We start from the raw sequence: 20,299 nt of genomic DNA on the forward strand, positions 1-20,299 counted from the left end.
GGAGACACGAAACTCTGAAACAGTTTGGTTGGCTGGAAAAAAAACCTGGGATATAGCAGGCATGATGTCATTAACTTTCTTTATTCTTATAAGTAGAAAGATAATACAAAATGTGTTACGTGAATTGAAAATCATTTGTAGATTACTAGAATAAAAGATTATAAAGAGTATATAGATAATATTTTTCAGTATTTTGACTTGGGTCACGTATAATGGGAAAACCATAAGTGGGCCATTGATTCCTAAACCTTAGGGTCACGTGCTGCTCCTGTTGAACTTTCCATTGTATTTTTGGATTCCTTTTCTCATGTCTTTCTTGGCAAACTGCAATTTATTGTTACATATGAATCTGCTAAAGTCTGATTTACAAAAAGAATAGTTTGCTTAGAAACCATAATTGCAAACTACAGTGCTTGGCTATTCAGGTTTCAGGGCAGCTATGGCTTTTACGAACCATAGGTCGTCTAATTTGGATGTAAGAGTATTTGTTAAGAAACAGGATGGAAGGCAATTGCAGTGTGAAGGGAGGAGAAGAGGGAGAAGTAATGCACATACCTGAAACATGTGGTTAATCCTTCAGACCACCATTTGGAGGATTGGGGAGGTTATGTCTGAGCAATGACTGTGTGTTGAAATTCCATTCTGTGCAGAAAATTGTACTTTATCAAGTATATTTATACATAGTACAGATCCATAGAAGTTAGCAATGCAAAATAGGCAGCCTTTTAAATTTGTGGACTCCTTATTGATTCAAGAGTATTGAAGCTCACGATTTTTTAAAAAAATAAATACTAGTTAGATAACAGGCCTCAACTAATCTGTTTTTAATTTTTTATTAAATGACTGCGTACTTGTAATACACAGTTTTGATTGTCCCATGTATGTTGCTAAACATCTGCATGAAACATTTCCTATAGATTATGCATTAGTATTCTTAGCACAGACGCCTTTTGTAAAATATTTTTCCACTATTGTGGCTATCAATGGAATACTTATAATTACTAGTATATGAGGAATGCCGTTAATCAATTCAAGAAGCAGAATAATTGCTACTTATTAAAAATTCAGTGCATCTGTTTGAGTTTTGGTTTTGTTAAGAAACAGGAAACATCTTTTGTAGGCCTGCGAACTTTATAATGCAAGTTTTAATTTTAGGGTAAAACAGGAGATTGTGGACCCCAGGGACCATCAGGCCCTCCAGGACCAGAGGTAAGAAACCATTTGCAAAAATTAATAGTATATTCTATTTTGCATTGGATGGAGAGCAAATACACCAATCCAATTGTGTTTGAAGGACATTGGCTTGTGTCTCGATCCTTTTTCAAATAGTCTAATTCAACTTTTTACTGTACAGTCTGCAGCTGCTGCACTTTAATGGGTAAAAGTCTGCCCTATGCTTCAAATCTCCTTGCAGTCACATATTCACTGATAAATATCTTTAAGCGAGCTACTATGAGTTGGTTCTGTAATGCCAACTCATGTTTTGATGCTACATAGAGGCCCTTTTCTGAGAGCTAAGCTACGAATTACATGAGGAGGAGCATGTGAAGGGAGTCGCAGTGTTAGCTGGAAAGCTGAGTTTTAAAAGAGATCAGAAGGCTTTGTTAATTTCCCCTCTCTACAGAGCTAGGGAGATAGCTGCTGAGAAGGTTTGTTTATTTCTTCTTCGCCTTTTAGAAGGGGAGGTGAAACTGACAGAGCCTTAGGGAGGCAAATAGGAAATTAACAAACCTTCTGAGCAGCCTTCTCCCTGATTCTATAGAGAGGGGAAATTAACAAAGCCTTCCACTCTCTTTTATAACTCAGCTCCCCGGCTAATGTTGAGACTCCCTTCACTGCTCCTCCTCATGTAATTCGTTTCTTGTAGCTTGGCTCTTATTTGAGGAGGATATCCTGTTGCTTGGGTACTCTTTCTCCAATGATCCCTGGAGGCAGGATATTAGGTCATTCCGTTCCTGGCTGTTTGGAGAGGGAGGACCCTTCCTTTCTTCAGTTCCTTTCCTGCGTCCTTGTGAGTGCTTGACACTGCTGAAGCTCTGACTGCCTTTTGGTGCTTTGTGTGCGTGTGTGTGTGCGTGCGTGCGTGCGTGTGCACATGTGCACTCTGGAGCTCCTTAGATAATTTATTTTTTCCTACTGTGCTTTAACTGTGTGTTTTTCCTTTTTTCTCTATCTGGAAAAAAAATCTCTTAGTCTTCATATATTCTGCTTTACCTCTATTGTATAGTGACTTGCTGCTAGAACCCCCATGGCTATGTCATCAATATTTCAATTGACTGAAATGGAGATGGTCACCATGCTAGAAAGAGACATTGGAGCCATTATGTCTAATGACCCACCTGAAAAAGCAGAAGAGCAAATTAGCTGCTAAAAGCAATGTTGTGACACAGCAGGCTGAAACTGAAAGCGCTCAGGCTGGCTGCAAGGACAGTTTTGGCAGGGAAACTGTAGCTCTCTGCTGCAGCCATTGCCAGCAGTCTGTGTCAGTTGCCACTTCCCCTGCAACTGTCACAAAAACTGATAAGGATGTGATGAGTGAACAAATTAATCCTGTTTTCCCAGGCATCCCAGGAAGAGGGGAGGATGCATTTGCTGCCCTACCAGGTTTTCAGGAGTGGCTAACCAACTTCTTTAATGATAAAATTATCAGGAGAGAGCAGTCTCAGGGCAGAAAGAGGCACAGCTCTTCAGGTCTCCCACCCTCTTGCATTTCTCCTAAAAGATAGGCTACCCAGGGTGCCCAGGGATCTCTTGCAGGCCATCTTCAAACCTCTTGTCCTACTAAGGCAGCACAAAAAAGCCTACCTGCTCCATTGTCCTGGGATTAATCTCTGAGGCCTTCCCAACTGGGGGACGGGGTCTACAACTCAAAATCTGACTCAGAGAGAGAAGAAAGGGAACTTTCAGATGAAGACCCACCTCAGCAGGCTCCTCAGTCTCATAGGCTGTTCTCTCACATTGAGTTGCCACCCTTATTCTACAAGGCTCTAAAAATTCAGCAACTGTCAAAGGGGACCCAAAGGGGACCCAAAGCCAGATGAGGAAGAGGATGATGATTGGGCCACAGAGGTGTCAGCACATCCCAGGCCTTCTGCTCTCCCTTCCCCTTTTCTTGCTTTTTCACCAAAGGAGTCAACAAGGAATGGGCTGAACAGCAGTTCTACATTTGGCATGCCAAGAAACTATAGTGCTTCCTACCAAGGTCTCTCACTTCGCTCCAGTCTTCACCAGTGGGGAACAGACTTCAACTCTTCTTGTAAACCTGGACTGCATCAGTATCTGGTGTCTGAATACAACACATCATCAGGCAGGGTTACACCATCGCGTTTGTCTACCCCCCCACCAACAATTGTTTCATACAATCCCCTTGTTCTAGTGATACAGCAAAACTAAATTGCATTTTAAAAACCATCCACCACCTCCTAAATACTGCTGCCATAGAGCCTGTTCCCTTTCATTAAAGGCATTTAGGCAGCTGTTCCATTGTTTTTACTGTTCCCACAGATAACAGGAACCGGAGAGCCATCTTAGACCTCAAATTCCTCAACAAATTTGTTGCCTACAAAAAATTCAAGAAGATGATGCTTAAATCAGTTGCACAGCTGATTGTAGCAGAGGTCTTCTTGGTATCCATGGACTTCAAGGAGGCCTACCTGCATGTCCTGATTCTCCCCACACATAAGAAGTACCTTCGCTTAGTTTGGATTGGCTTCAGCCTGGAGGGCATTCATGAAAGTGGTGGTTGTCCTTATAGCAGGTCTCAGATCCTTCAGCAGAGAAGGCATCTCAGGATGTACCGTACATTATCCAACCAGAATCTGTTATTGCATGGCTTCCTTATCAACCATGAAGAGAGCCAGTTGAATCCTTCACAGGTGGTAACTGACCTAGGTGCAGCTGTTGATTCACTCCATCTGAGACATCTTCCCACTGGAAAAAGTAGAAAAGCTAAAGAGTGCAGCATATCTGGTCATTGCTTCAAGGTCGGTGGACCTCATGTTCCTGGCCCAATATCTGGAATCTATTATTGCAGCCATTGCCACAGTCCAATGGGCCTGAGCACACTCCAGAAACCTTCGGTGGTTCTTGCTTCCTCATCAGCAGTCAGTCGTCCTTAAACACCACTTGAGACTAAGTCAATCTGCAGTTGAAGAGTTCTCTTTCTTAGCAGACCGTCTCTTTGCATCTATTCAGAGGCAGAGCAATCCATCCTGAAACTAATTTGCTGATCACTACAGATCTGAAGCTGTTAGGATGTGGAGCCCTCTGCTGTTTGGGCCAGACCCTAGGAACATGATCATTTTTCAGAACAAGCCATGAACAGGGCCGGTGCGCCCATTGTGGCCAGGTAGGCGGTTGCCTCAGGGTGCGGGGTGCCAGAGGGGGCACTGGGGGTGGGAGTGCGCGCCACGGAGCTGCAGCCTCCCAGCTCTCCTGCCGTGCGCTGCCGCCTGTCACCAGCACACGCCCCTGGCCGGGCGTCTGGGGTGGTGCAGGGCAACCGAGTGGGAGAGCTGGGAGGCCACCCATGCGCCATCCCAGCTGCCCACCGCAGCAATTGAGCCGTCGGTGCACACATGCCTGTGATGATGTCACACGTGACGTCATCACAAAGGCTGGTGTGTGCGTGCATGCGTGCGTGTGCGCGCAGCCCACCGGCCAGCCGCTGGTGCCAAAAACCCTGGCACCGCTCCTGGCCATGAACATCAATTTCCTGGAACTCAATGCAATGTTCCTGGTGCTAAAATTCTGAAAACATCTCAGTGCCTTCATGTTTATATTCAAACAGACATAACCACTGCCAAGCTCATATCGGGGAGGCACACAATCCCAGCATTTCAACAGGAAGTGGCCTTGATCATGAAATGGTCAAAAAGACACCTAGCATCCCCCTGAGCAGAGAGCATCAAGGATTCTTCAGTACACAGGCTGATTGGCTCAGTTGGTCTATCCTGGATCAGATGGATTAGTCCCTGTCCCAGATTTTATTTGAACAAATGACTCGTTGGTTCGGTCAGCTGTGTGTAGACTCTTTGTCTCTCCCCTCAGTGCAAAGACAAAGTGTTTCTTCTCCTGTTACAACTGTTCACAAGTGGAGAAGATGGATCCAGGTGGCTGCCTCATCTCCCTGATCTCCAGAGTGCTGCACAAACTCAAGCAAGAGAGGGCAGAAGTGATCAAGAAGATCCTAGTTTTCAGACCTGATCATGCTGTCTATCCAACCTCTTTGAACTCTTCTAACCCTGCCAGAACTGTCACAGGGATCAATATGTTACCCTGATCCAGCCTGGCTGCACCTGATCACATGGAGATTGAGCATAAAGGCCTTTTAGATCTAGGGTTCTCTGAACAGGTTGTACAGACTATGAGGGCAAGCCTCCGTTTGAGCCACTACAAGAGGTATCTCTTAGGTTCCTCATCCTTAGGGTGCTGTTCCTAATGGCCATAACCTCTGTCAGATGTTTACCAGAATTGGGAGCTCTGTCTATAGCTAAAGGCTTCTGCACTTTCCAAAAGGATGTGGTGGTTCTCCAGCTGGACCCATTGTTTACCCCAAAGGCGAATTCAGTTTTCCCCAGGTCTCAAGAAGTGTACCTTCCATCTTTCTGTCCCAATCTGAATCACTTTCAGATTAAAAGCTTGCACCACTCTAGGAATATACTTCCCTAATCTATTGTGGAAAAACCTATTTATAGCATTTGCACATGGTTTTGCTTTACTAAGCGCTATTCTAAATTGGGAAGTACAGGCGAGATCTGCCGAAAACAGAATCTTCAATTAGGAGAAGGTCTTGACTTGCTCAGTATTGGACTCATTGATTGACCATTGAGACGGGTTCCATTTCTTGGTCTTCGTGAAAACTAAGATCTTAGATTTCAAGTAGTTGATCACCAAGCTTTCTCAAAGACAGTAGATGGAGAAGATTGCAGGGCCCTTTGCAGCCCAACCCTAGTTCAAGAGAGGATCACAGCATCATCTGCATAAAGCAGAATAGATACACCAATCACAGCTAATTTTGGTGAATGGCAGCAGTCATCAAAAGTTGATACTGCATCATTTAAATATAAGTTGAACAAAAATGACTCCAAGTAAACATCCCTGACAGACCCCATTTTCCAAATTAAATAGATTTCTTAAATTCCCCTCATGCCCACATCGTACTTGGGCAGTCAAACCCTAACATAATCTCTGAATAAATCCTAGAAGTCTTTTATCCATATTAGTTTGATTGAGTTTGTTCCACAATCTGGGACAATTTATGGAATCAAAAGCCCCCTTAAGGTAAATAAAAACCACATATAATGGCCCTCACTTAAAAGATGAATATTTCTCAGCCAAGTGATAAAGAACTAGGCAGTGGTCATATGTTGAAGAACCCCACCTAATTCTATCTGTTCATGCCCCAATAAGGTTTCTGATTCCATCCAGTCCAAAAGCTTCTTCAATAGGTAAGCAGAATATAGCTTTCCTAGAAAAGAAAGAAAGCTGATTGATAAATAACAGGATGGATCATGTCTAGAACCCTTTTTAAATATAGGTTTAATAATGGAATGTTTCCATAAATCGGGTATTTGTCCATTGATGTTAGAGTAAAAACTGGGGCCAAAACTGTGGATCATTGTGGATCAGTCTTAAATAGTTCTTTAGGAATTAGATCAGAGCCCAGTGCTTTTCCCAGGTTTAATCCTTTGATAAGGCAAATGACCTCCTCGTTTGATAACCTCGGGCCAGAGTGTTACATCAGGAGGAATAATAGGAGATATAGTAGGTACATTAGCATCGGAGAACATCCCCTTAAAATAACTTTTCCATGTCAGAGGGGCTATATAGGATGGGATGTTAGAGACTGGATTTATAGTGGTATTGATGATAGACCAAAAGGCCTTATTATCATTGCTATTAATAGCTGATAAGAAATACCTATTCCTTACTAAGAGCAGGGCTCATTTGGGGGGGGGACGTGCAGGAACGCAGTTCCAGCAGTTCCCCAAAGAGGTCACATGTCAGGTGGCCCTGCCCACGTGACTCAGCCATTTGGGCCCGTTTCCAGTCTGGATTGGGGCCAAAAGATTGGGCCCCTGACAGGTGGTGAATCACTCTCCCGTTCAGCAGTGGCCTGATCCTAACTATTTTGGGCCCCTTTTTAGCCATTTTCAGCCCCTTTTTGCCATTTTGGGCCCAATTTCAGCACTGAATGGCCAGGATTGGGTCCAAAACAGCCAGGATAGGTGATGTCAGGGGGTGTGGCATATGCAAATCAGTTATGCTAATGACACGCTTCTGGTGATGTCAAGGGGCGTGGCATATGCTACTGCATTATGCTAATGAGTTCCTCCAGCGTTTTTGGACAAAATGACCCCTGATTAAGGGCCATCTGTTTCCTCATCTTGATCAGTTCCCCACACATTTTTAATTCTATCAGCTCTTGAAGGACTAAAATTGTACAGTTACTTTTAAACTCACGATTCTTCAGTTGAATATGCCTTTCCATGTTTTTACAATCACTGTAAAAACAAGTATTCCTCTTAACTTCAAAAGGTGTCCCTTTCACTTAAAGGGGTCTGCACTGTTCTAGTACTTCATCCAAGTTAATACAAGCAATAACAATTAAGCACTGAATCTGATTGCAAACCAGGGGATGGAGCCCATTATAGTTCAAGCCATGTCACTAGAGATAAAACTCCAGCGTAATTGACGAACTTTATTTTGATTTTGGGAAAGTGGGAGTAATGTTCTGGAATATGATAGTGTTCTAAAAATAAATGTATAGAAAAAAAGACTGGGAGATGGTCACTTCTCATAAATTCACCAACTTTTAGAAACTCAAAGTGGGGCTAAGATATAATCTATTACACGTTCTGAGCTTATGTTTCTCAAACAGTAGACCAGGGTAAGGGTCTGGTGCATGATAAACTGCGTTTGCAACATTGTAGATTTTAAAAAGCATTTTATAATATGGCCTCCTTCACACGCTATTTGAATCCTATCCTAAGGATTTTATTCTTTGCAATTACAAAGGGTCTTATGAGACTCCAGGTGCAACATTTTTATTTATTTATTGGTAACTCTTATTATCAGGGCCAATATTTAGAGAGATGTGTATGGATAAAGGTTCGTCTGTTTGCTAGCAGAGTCTTGTGACACTTTAAGGATGAACACATGTATTCTAGCATAAGCTTTTGTAGACTCTATCCCATTTTCTCAGATACATGGGCATCTAGTTCATGAAAGTTTATGCAGGAATAAAATGTTTGTCTTTGATGTTCTAGCAGAATCATGTTTATTTTTGCTGTAACAAACTAACAGGGTTACTCCTCTAGAACTTTTGTGTGGCAGCCTGAGGGCTGAACTATGGCTAATGCTGGCTGTTCCATGAATGCACACACACCCTCAATTACAAATTACAGATTGCAAAACTAAATGCACACTGGATTTAAAATTCACACGTAATTTAAATAACACAAAATTAAAAAGAATGTAGCCAAATCTACCACAAAAATATACCATCTACCAAATGCTCTCTGGAATTAAACTGTGTTACACACTTTCCTAAATGTAGTGAATGAAGGTGCCCCCCGCCCCATTCTGGTTGGCCATATCAAAGGACTAGGGCCACCATGGAAAAAGCCCATGATCTTATGGTGCCTGAGGGAGGGCACCATAAGGAGAAAGCTGTTGGAAGACTGTAGCTGGCATGTATAAGTATACTGGGAGATACAGTTCAATAGTTATGAGGGCTGTGGGCCATGAAAGGCTTTAAAGGTAATACCCAGAACCTTAAATTGGACCTGGAAAAAATAGGTAACCAGTGCAGTTGATGTAGCATCGGTGTTCTAAACAGCAGACTCCAGATAGGAGTCTCACTGCCTCATTTAGTACCAGAAGTTGAAGCTTCCAAGACATCTTCAAAGGCAGCCCCATATAGAAAATGTTACAATATTCCATTCTGAAAGTTATGATAGTGTAGATCAACATATAGGTACTGTACCAGTATGTTTCCCCAATAGTGCAAATTTTGAGTCTCTGAGGATGTTTCAGATTGTGAAAATGGTACCAAGGGTGGGAGTAGGGCTGAAACACTCCCTTCTCTCACATTGCAGATCAAAAAGAGACTGCACACCTGAACATGATTTTTATAGAAAATACATGTTGGGAACTCTGCATGGAAATCCCGGAGTATAGCTGAGCCCTAAATCCAGATCTTTATAGGACTCTTTCTCTCATCAATTGGGAACTCCTTACATTCCATTCCAAAAGTCTGCTTCTAAGCAGAATTTATTATTTCCTCGAGGCTCTTTATTGTGAACTGTAACTGGAATAAAGAAACATTAGTCATTATTTTCAACAGCTCCTCCATCTTATCTATATAGTACTTGAATCTGAAAATGTTCACTTAATTCTCTCTTGAAGGTAAACCATATGGGTATCAGCAGCCATATGTTTTGCGCTCAAAGTTCTAGAATTACAAAGAAAAAAGTCACGTCAGTTGAATAATGATGGTAACAATAACATTTCTCTTTCACATGAATCACTTGGTTGCTCTGAATTATTTAACTCCAAAAAGACCTTCAGGCACGCTTAATCTCATACTGCTGTTTTTTTAATGTAGGCAAACAGCACTTAAAACTCTTTGAGATGGCAGGTTGCTTCTGTTTAAAATTAATTTTTATAAAAATCGGTTCGTTTTGGCTATGATTTCATGTATTTAGGGATATTATTTGATTATCTTAGTTCTAAATTATGAATAGCCCATGAGTATGTTAATTAATTAGTATGTTTGTAAACTCTGTGGGCTTGTGAACTAAGAAACATTACCTTAAAATAAGAGGCATCTAGTCACTATATATTGTATTACAGGCCTTTACATTCACATTCTACCTCCACTTTAGGTTTGGAAACATTAAAACTCTGTATTTATCTACACTTTTGTTGAGCTTTCATATTAATTAATTATTTTTTCATATATCAAAACAAGTTTATATTTAAATGTCCTTGTATAATTATTTATGTTGTCATTTCTTGCCCTAGTCCATGCATTCAAAACTTCTTCCTGTAGAATAACCCTGTATTTTTATGGAGGAAGAAATAGCTTAGATCCACCACTAATTTCCACTGATGGAAAGCCCTTCTGTCAGTAGAGTTTGACTTCCTCCTCTCCTGCTGTACCCCAAAATGCCATGTCTTGGGGGACAGGGGATCCCAGGAACAGTTTGAGTGGGAAGCTGGAGGTCAACAATGAAAAGCAGTAGAAGAATTGTAGATACAAAGTAATTATCCTGAAGGTTGGGTTTACAATACAGCCTGGGTATATTTGGGGAAAATATACTCTATTGCTCAGAAATTCAAAGCATTATGAATGTATTTTTTGGGTACCTGTGCAATATATATTCTACATACTAGAGCCAGAAGCTTGACACATGTTCACTGACTGCTAAAATTGACTTGGGAATTTAAACGCAGTTAATGCAATTTACAAGAACAGTAACCTGCTCCCCAGCTTCTCTTGAACCTTATATCTGGCAATGTCTGAATCAGAAAATCTTCAGTATTTCAGGGGCAGTTCACACAATGCAAATATGTCTCACAGTGAAAGTACACCTGCCCAGACATACGCAAGGCTACACACTATATCCCATGCAAATAAATTACAAACCAGTATAGAATTTTTCAAAAAAGTATTTTTTTTGTCAGATATTCTCTACTAATGCCAGTAAATGCTGGACCACTTAAGAATCAAGATTTGGAATGTTTGGTTTGCCCATCAATAACCCAAAGAGCCTCAAAAGTAGTTCTGAGAGTCTAAGAAGGCTTTAAACTGGCTTTTTTTCAAACAGGAGCACTTTCCAATGCTGCATGGCCAACTGCTTTTGAAAATTAGGTAAATTTCCAAGTTACTTGTAGTGTAGGAGTTTGCTGTACAAAGGGGCAGGGAAATCAGACATTCCACTGTGCCTGTGCAAACCCCTTGTGTAAGCTTACGTTTTTGAATAACTGCCACTTTTTTGAATAGCAACTGCTAAATAATTCATATGATGGTTTTATAGTGAATATTAGGCTATGGGGGAGGAGTGGAGGTTTATTCAGTGAGTGTTAAAACTAGCAGATATTTATTTAGCAGTTATGTTACCATACTGAAATTGTGTTACTCTTCTGTGTTTGTCAGCTTCTAGAAACTAAGATGCATAATTCATTGCTCATCCATATCAAATGAAAGAATTATTGGCAGTGAACTGATTGATTGGCAGTGGCACCAGGCTGTCTGCAGTGATGAACCAAAAAACGAACCAGCCTAAAGTTTGTGGCTGTTTGTCAGAAATGGGATCTGATGAACTGCTGGTTCTCAAACTACGAACCAACCTGGTTCATGCTTAATTTTGGTTCATATTTCGGTTCGTGCCCATCACTAGTAATAAGAATAAGGAACTCTAATAATGAATTACTAGTAAAATTTTATATTGTTCTAGAAAATATATTGAAATCTAGAATGTTGTGATATATTGACATTAATAAAGCATATTTCTAACACATCACACACATTGACATTTTTTTCTGCATAGGATCCTTGGATCTCATAATTAACCAATTAGAATAAAAGCATGTTTTTTTAATCGTAGGGTTTTCCAGGAGATATTGGTGTTCCTGGCCTGAATGGCCCTGAAGGTCCAAAGGTAAGTACATACTATACATTTTCTATAAAGTTTTTAGACTTTATGAGTTGCCATGGGAGCATGTTAGTTGAAAGATGGACCAAAATTTATAAATATATAAAATGAATAATAAAATGAGTAATAATACAAGATAACATGTTGTCTTGATTTGAAAATACTTTGAAGTCACTTTTCATTTTCTTCTAAGTTCATTATATACAGATTGTTGATCTAAATCCTTACTGAATAAAGTTGCTGATCTTTGTGCATTGCTTCACTAAGCTTAGTAGAAGATGAAGTATGTAAAGCTGATGTAGAAGTATGATGAAAAGCAGTGATCATTAAAGAGGCTGGCAGACTCTGCCCCTACCATTTGCTTGGAAGCCTATTTGCCACATCAGGGGATACCAGAGTCTGAAGGGAGCGTCTACAGACTTGGACACTGTATAGATGGAAAGCATACTTTAAATAGCCACCTCACAATGAATATCATTACCCCTTGGTTCTGACTAGGCTTTCTGAGGAGGCATGGATGGCAGCCATGGATACTGGCAAAAAGATGGTGATGCAGAGGGCATGTGAGCCTGAATGACAGATTTTGCGCTTTTAAATTTCACCTTGCCACCATGGTTTTGACTTTTCTAGTGAGAACAGTCTGCCCAAACGCAAAACACATGGTACATATGCTCTGTAAGGGTTCTCCACCCAGGTTGGGCTACTGTTGTTTCGGGACTGTACTAACATTCCCATGAACCTTAAAGGGACTGTATGTTGGGTTCAGGAATGCAAATCTCCATGCAAGGTAACATAGGAAAGAATATCAACAGAATGTCAAGGGTACCCGACTGGGTAGTCTAGCCAGAAAGTTCACTGAGTATGTGAGGTTGTAACTGAGTCAAAATCTGATTCATGATGAGTTCACCATATAGTAGAGAGGTTGCTCTGGGGCATGTATATTTTCCTTAAGTGATGCTTGCAGCTAAGTACCCTTTGGCTATTCAGTCACAAGAGCAACAGAAAAAGTAGACTCCATGAGAATTATAATGTTGCCATCAAGCAGATGATCCAGATAAACATACCTGGCAACACATTTAGAAGTCACCGCACAAAACAACCATAGCTACCAGGTAGCTATGAATGGGCCCTTATTTTCTTCCATAAAGACTGTTAAATCTAAATACAACCTATATGAATTTTTGCCTTCTCATGATTATAAGAGCTATAGAAAAGCCACGCTTTAGTAGGAAACATTTAATGTCAACCATTGTTCCAGCTCAACGGCACATACGCTAATGTTATTTCAGTGATGCATGCATGTATGGGGGATGGAGTCCAGGTATTTTTGATCTGGGAGTATGTTCACGTTTTTCCCTATTAAATTTTCAATATTCTGCCCCAAATCCTACTCTGCCAGTACATTATTATTCACTGAAATCCAAAGCAAAATGCTGACTGGCTAACTGAAATATTTAGATGTTGTTTGATACAACAGGAATAACTGATATGGAGAGACTTCATGATCTCCATAATATTTTAGCTGTTGAAGATGAAGAGCATGAACAGCCGTATCTAATCAGAGAAAATTGGTGGCTTATGCCTCAGATGAGCACTACCAAAATGGAAAAGCTTTTACACAGTTCATAAGACTAAAAGACCAGGCCTACACGAAACTGGAAATGTTCAGCTTTCGGACTCCCAGCTGTCTTGTGCTGACTGCGGTTTTGGGGAGTTTCCTCTCCCCTTTATTTTTGGAAGACAGTTCTGCTAAGCTTCTCTTTTCCTCATTCTTCTGTTTCATGCTTCCTCAGAAGCTAAATGTGCAATGACTGCCAAGAGAGCAGGGCAGACTGTGTGTGTTTAAGATCTTGACCTTCCTGACTGAAAGATAGACATGTTTCATTCTGTTTGCAAATAGTAGTTTGTCTGTTTGATTTTTTATTATCCAAATCCTTGCTGTAATTAACATATGCTGTATTATACAGTAGTATAATTATGTCCCATGGTCTGTACATAGTTTAGCATGTAAACAACATGGTATGAAGCATTTTTATCTTGGATCCCTGTTCTCTGATCAGCACCCTTATTTAATAAGTATTGTCATTTAATTTGTTTTATAAGGTTTTCTTGGGATTGCTCTGGGGTACGTGTATTTTCCTTAAGTGATGCTTGAAGCTAGTACCTTTTGGCTGTTCAGTCACAAGAGCAACAGAAAAAGTAGACTCCATAAACATTATAATGTTGCAATATCCATACATCCGTAGCCCAGTGCCCATGGCAACCCCATGCATTCACTGAATGTGAATGCACAGGGAGAGAGAATGGAAGCTAGCACATGACCTCTTGCCTCCATGCAGTTGCCTAGTCATTTTCACGGGCAACCATGTGAAGGAAGGGGCTACATGAACTCTCTCCCCATGTTATATATGATGTTCCAAAACCAGCGTTGCTGATCACTAGGACAGAGAGTTTACATGACCCTCCGTACAGTCACCCCCATACATTCATTGTATCAAACAAACAGGTTATCATGTGGAGTCAAGGCCAGCACATTTGCTCCTTTTCCTCCTCCCTGCACATTCAGTGAATGGGTGGGCTGTCATGTGCGCCAGGCTGTTATCTCAGACAGCTGAAGCATACTTTTAAAAAAATGATTAGGAGTCTTCCAGATAAGATGAACATACAAACTGAATAAACAAGACCAAGTTTCTCACAAAGAAAATGTATCATTCTTGTTTATTTGCTTATATACTTAAATTAAAATATTGCTAAGTACAGAAAATACAATACCAAGCATATAGCTATTGTCTAAATATAAAAGAAGAAAGGCAAAATTCTTAAAGCACTTGACTATTCCTTTTAACTAGCAACAGTGGGTTGGATCCAGTCAGCTTTTCTATTAATGAAAAAGGAAGAAAAGGTCCTTCTTTGACTACCAAAAAGGTTATGCAGGGAGATTATGGGACCTATATTGACAAAAGCTACTAAGTGAAAAAGATGACTAGATCTAACCCAGTGTCTGCACAAAAAAGAATTCAGTTTTGAAGTAGATCTAAAATATATGGCTGTTCATTAATATAGAACAAGAACATTGATAATTTTTCTGTGAATGCCTTGGCCTGTGAGTAACCTTTCACGGCACTGTATTGTATCAGGATTTAGCACAAAGATTTATGGCAGTTCAGTTTCCTAAAAGTCTCTAATGTGACAGAGATGAAGAATATACAGGTTTTACACAACAGATTTGTATTTTGTCCTGGAAAAATTCCTAATGGCAGACAGTGATCTAGAATGACATTCTATCTTCTTCTTGTACTGATTTACTCATAGATCTGAATCCAATAACTTTTTTTTCAAAAATTAAAATTGGAAACAAAGTTTTTCAGGTGTAAAAGGTTTACTATGAAAGTATAAGAAATACGTGCCCTCAGAGGAGAATCATGCTCCATATTTTAGCATGAATCACTAACCCAGAGGTGACTCCTGATTGGAAGAAACCCAATTCAGAGCAGTGACTCATGGAGAGATACAATAAACAGGCTCCTGTAATATGGGTAAAAGTGCTGTCTCTGCAATGGTGGTGATTTCAATAGTCCAATCATACTGTGTTGCAGAGATGCAGCCAAAAGGACTATCCCCAGTAGTAGCTGAACAGGAGGGAGACCAGAACAGTAAATCATACAAAGGCAAACTCCTCTATGACTGCATATTTTGGCTCACAATAGCCATTACTTATTGAGAATCACTGCCTTACATGTTATAAAACAGGAAATAGCTTCTTTCCTGTACTTCCTGGTGTTTTCATTGGGCTGCTTCCATGATATAAATGATCATTAAGACTTTTACTAATCTTTTAAGAAAAAAGTTAATGGGAAAGATACATAGCCATGGGAAACACAGGTTGTTCCCATTTGAAAGCTCTCTGGATTTTTTCCTGGCACGTCTGATAAGTCTTTAAAAGTCCTTCACTTGCTTTACTTAGCTATTTTTTTAGAACATGGATGGATGGAAACTTCAGTTAATTAACTTGGTAGTTTTTCTAAGGTCTGGAATGCTTTTTTTTAACAAACTGGAATAATAATGTCTATAGCTATGTCAGAGTGAAGAAAGCAGCTGTCGGGCTGCATCATGTTAATTAGCAGAAAAAAGTGCATCATTGGTCCATTGACAGATACTGTGGAAATAAAATTAGCAGCCATCCAATAACATTGCATATATTGCTAAAGAAGTTAAGATTTATATTTTAGGATTTTGAATGTATTTTTGGCCCCTATTTACAATGGCCATTTCCAGATGGCTTACCTGCACCCGGGACATCGCGCCACATTTCGGATCGTGCTGGGGAAAACGCGAAATATTGCGTTTTCTCGCACGAGTTTTGCACGACGTTGCGCAAAACATGCGCGAGAAAACACGATATTTCGTGTTTTCCCTGGCACGATCCGAAACATGGCGCGACGTCCCGGGTGCAGGTAAGCCATCTGGAAATGGCCAATGTTTGATCCCATAGTTAGATCCCGTAGTTAGATCCAGTAGCACCATTTCTGGCTCTCTTCAAGCCAATTTGTAAGCCAGTTTGGTGTAGTGGTTAAGAGTGGCAGGACTCTAATTGGAGAACTGGGTTTGATTCCTCACTCCTCTGCTTGGAGCCAGCTGGGTGACCTTGGCTCAGTCACAGCTTCTTGGAACTCTCTCAGCCCCACCCACCTCACAGGGTGATTGTCGTGAGGATAATAATAACACACTTTGTAAACCACTGTGAGCGAGAGATAAGTTGTCCTGAAGGGCGGTATATAAATCAAATATTATTATTATAAACATGAGGGAAAGTGGAAGCACAAAATATGTCATACAACACAAGGATTTGTGAATCCCATCAGTAATTCACAATGATGATCAATGATGAGATTCATAGTTCCAGAGTTCATGCAGGGATCAATCAGGATCCTTGTTTGAACTTTTTGCCTTATCAGGTTTATTTTAAGTTTGCCAGTTTATCTGGAACAGGAACAGAAGATCAATGCCACAACAAGAGAGAGAGAGAATAAATCTGATAATCTGTTGCTGGGGCTGGGGTGTTGGTTGAACTGGATGAGCAGGTGAAAACTGTCCATGACCAGAGAGCAAGCTTACTCAGCCAGGAAATCATTCAAATGAGAAAGATTGAAGAGGAGACAGGAGCAAGCAAACTGCTAAAAAGAAGGCTAGGAGCAAGATAATTATGTATGATGTGCGCCAATTATGGATTGCTTAGGCAAAGAGCCAGACAGGGAGCAGACTGAAAAGACTGATGTGAAAAGACTGGTTGAAGTAGGTCACATGGCAAAATCTTTACACTGGCAAAGCTTAGTCAGTCAGTACTGGTAGAATGAGTCTTACGTTGTTCACCTGATCTATTAGTATATCTAATTCTCAACATGGACGCATAAATCTGGAGAGTGAAGCCATGAACATGACAGATCTTTCTAAAATCCTGGAGAATGCCCCAGGTTTGCAGAAAAATCAAAAAAGAGAGAGAGAGACATGCGGGTTAAAATCCTGCAAAATAATAGAAGCAGCACCTGTAGCTTTAAGAAACTGATGCCCTCAGTGGCCATTGCTAGGTAATCAAAACCACATTGCCAGCCTTCATGCCTTGGCTGTTATCAATAAAAGGCAGAGACAGGAGACAGGACTCTTTCTGGGATTGTTTTGGCTGTTGGGACTAGGGCCATCAGCAACCCCTGGACAACTTGATATCACACAACTTGCGTGATTGACCCAGTCCCTGCTGTTTGCTACTATTCAACAGCAGCCACCACACAAAAGCTAGTGTTGTGTAATGGTTAGAGATTCAGACTAGAGGCTAGGAGACCCAGATTCAAATCACCACTGTGCCATGAAAGCTCAGTAGGTGACCCTTGAGTGAGTCAGAGTCCAGTAGTACCTATAATACTAACAAAATTTGTGGTAGAGTATGAGCTTTCATGAGTCACAGCTCACTTCTTCAAGCATCTGAAGAAGTGTGCCGTGACTCACAAAAGATGACCCTACCCTACCCTAGAGCAATGAACAGGCAACGTATTATTCTACAAACCTGAAAAACACCCCATGTGTGCAAACATTATAGTTTAGTTTTATCTCCAAAATTTACCTTTTCAATACTGCCTCCCTTCTATTTATTTTCCCCACATTTATCTTCTTAGAAATCTAAACCACAAATCATCAGTTCATTTTTCCTCGTCTCATGCAGAAAGTCAGTAAGGGGTTTCCAGTTAACTATAAAAGTAGACAATGTTTTATCTCTGATCAAGGCTGTAAGTTTAGCCATCTCTACTAACTCTGTCATTTTCACAATCGAGTCCTCGATTGAAGGCAATTCTGTACTTTTCCATTTTGGCGTATATAAAAGCCTAGCTGCCGTGGTCATATATAGAAATAAGATGCCATGTTTATTTTCATGAGAAAAATGGAAAATGAAACGTACTATTTTTCTTTAATTGTTTTCAATCTTTGTTTTTCTATTTATCTCTTTGTATTCTTTTTTCTTTACTTTTTTCTTCTATTTTTCTGCCCTTTTTACTGGGCTTTTAATCTTATTAATAAAATAAAAAGTATACACACAAAATCCCCCATATGTGCAGAAAAATCTGAAATCTAAAAAAAAAAATGGCAGTATTAACTCATCCCAAACCACAGAAGCAGCACCTATAGCTTTAAGTAGCGAATGCCCTCAGTGGCCATTGCAAGGCAATCACACAGCATTGCCAGCATTCAAGCCTTGGGCCGAATCCACACTTCCTTTTTGTTTCCACGCCTTTTTCGCAAGCGGTGCGCTGTTCATGCAGATACTCACACGCTTTCCCATTCTGCGTGTTCCCCGCCATCACCGCGCCACAATTGCACCTTCCTTCCAAACCACGTGATAGTGGCGGAAATCCGTATTCTCCCCGCCTTTTTTTTTTTGTGCACAGTGCAGAAAGGTCGGTATACCGGTAAACCAACTGTAGTGAGCAGCGGTTTGCGCGGGAAAAGAAATGGTCACCGGAGCGTGCACATGTCACATGGGGACCATTTCCCTACTGTGTCCCACTATTTTTAAGAGTGCGAGGAGCCAAGCCGAGCAATCCTGTATTTCCCACAATGATCGTCTCCAGTAAATGGCAGGTGCGGAAAACAAATATATTCCTGAAAGCTTAGGACGCAGGTGGGAGATTCTACCATGTGCGAAAGACCAAATGCATCATCTCGTGGTGTCACGTGGCTGTGCTGCGAAGCATGCCAACCACAATCTGAGCCATCATCACAAATATCACACTCTGAGCATCCATGTTGTTAACTACTAAAAACAGAAAACCACTCTGAGCAGCAGAATTTTCGGACAATGCCTTTAATGTGACAATCTAATTTCAAATTTGCCCACCATACCAACCAGCCAATTGTTAGAAAGTGGTCTGTGACAAGCAAAAAATGAGCCAATCAAAGATGAGAGGGAGGGTACATTGCCATTTTTTAAAAGTCGGAATATCGGTATACCAGAAAATTGACCTTTTTTTAAAAAAAAAAGAAGGGACGTGACGTGTGCCGTCAATTCTGACGGCGGAGGATGGAACCGCCCACTGTAATGCTTTACTCAGTGGCGTGTGGAGAAATGATTGCGCCATGAAGACGCACTGGAAGGGTGAATGTGATGATGCACAGCATGGCAGCGGAATGAACCCGATTGCCACGACTGCGCAAGATAAGCGGATGGTGAGTGAGTCTGGATTTGGCCTTGGTTTCTGTCAGTAAAAGGCATGGGGAAGGGGGCAGTGCTCTTTCCACGCCTGTTTTGGCCTATGAGGGCTTATTTGGGCTAGAACCCATATCAACCACTGATAGAGCCAGCTGCTTTTTCTATTCAACAGCAGTCATCACACAAAAAACAGTGTTGTATAGTGGTTAAAGTGTCAGCCTAGGATCTGGAAAACCAGGTTAGAATCCCCACTGTGTCATGGAAGCTTAATTGCTGACGTTGGACCTGTTAAACATTCTCAGCCTAATTTAGCTCAAAGGGTTGTGCGGATAAAATGGTGAAGATGAGAATGATGTAAGCTGCTTTGATCCTCATTGTGAAGAAAAGCAGTGTATAAATGAAATAATAAATATAGTTGAAAATGAGGAACAGATAAAAGGTAGGTTGGTAGGTGAGGGGGAAGGAGAGAAGGTTGCAGGGGAAGAAGAGGATATGGGGGTTACCAGAAGTAGGGAAAGAGTAAGTAGTGTGGGGAAGGGAAAACAGGAAAATGAGGTGCCCTCTGCAAGTCTTTGTGGGTTTCTCATCATACAGCTTGGCCTGGCCCTGTGGCCAGCACCACACAACTGGACCATAGTTTTGCCAGATAGGGAAGGAGGGAGAAATGCAAATGGGAGCTGGTAAAGGTAGGTGGGCTGGTGGGTGGAAAGAAGAGAAGAAAGCAGGAAAAGGGGAGAGGCTATGGGGTATATGAGGATCTGCATGTTTTAGAGAATCCTGGAAGGGCTGTGTACACACACTTGCAGGACTGTTAAGAGTTACCCTCTCAGAGTCAGAGAGCTTTGAGTGGCAGTTTACTCCAAAGCCCTCTGATTGGGTAGCCTGTGCTGAGAGAGGAGAGTTTTTTCCAGTACTGGAAGAGAGAGAGAGAGATTCTGTA

The 20,299-nt window shown here is 41.1% G+C and overlaps 1 protein-coding gene across 1 annotated transcript in view; it reads left to right on the forward strand.

The window, feature by feature from the left end:
• COL24A1 (collagen type XXIV alpha 1 chain) overlaps positions 1–20,299 on the forward strand; it is a 259,353-nt gene that overhangs the window by 105,479 nt on the left and 133,575 nt on the right. The window contains exons 20-21 of the mRNA XM_054980368.1: positions 1,156–1,209; positions 11,616–11,669. Of these exons, the coding sequence (XP_054836343.1) occupies positions 1,156–1,209; positions 11,616–11,669 (108 nt within the window). The remainder of the gene's footprint in view (positions 1–1,155; positions 1,210–11,615; positions 11,670–20,299) is intronic.

Source organism: Eublepharis macularius, chromosome 5, assembly GCF_028583425.1.
Source record: "Eublepharis macularius isolate TG4126 chromosome 5, MPM_Emac_v1.0, whole genome shotgun sequence".
NCBI lineage: Eukaryota > Metazoa > Chordata > Lepidosauria > Squamata > Eublepharidae > Eublepharis > Eublepharis macularius.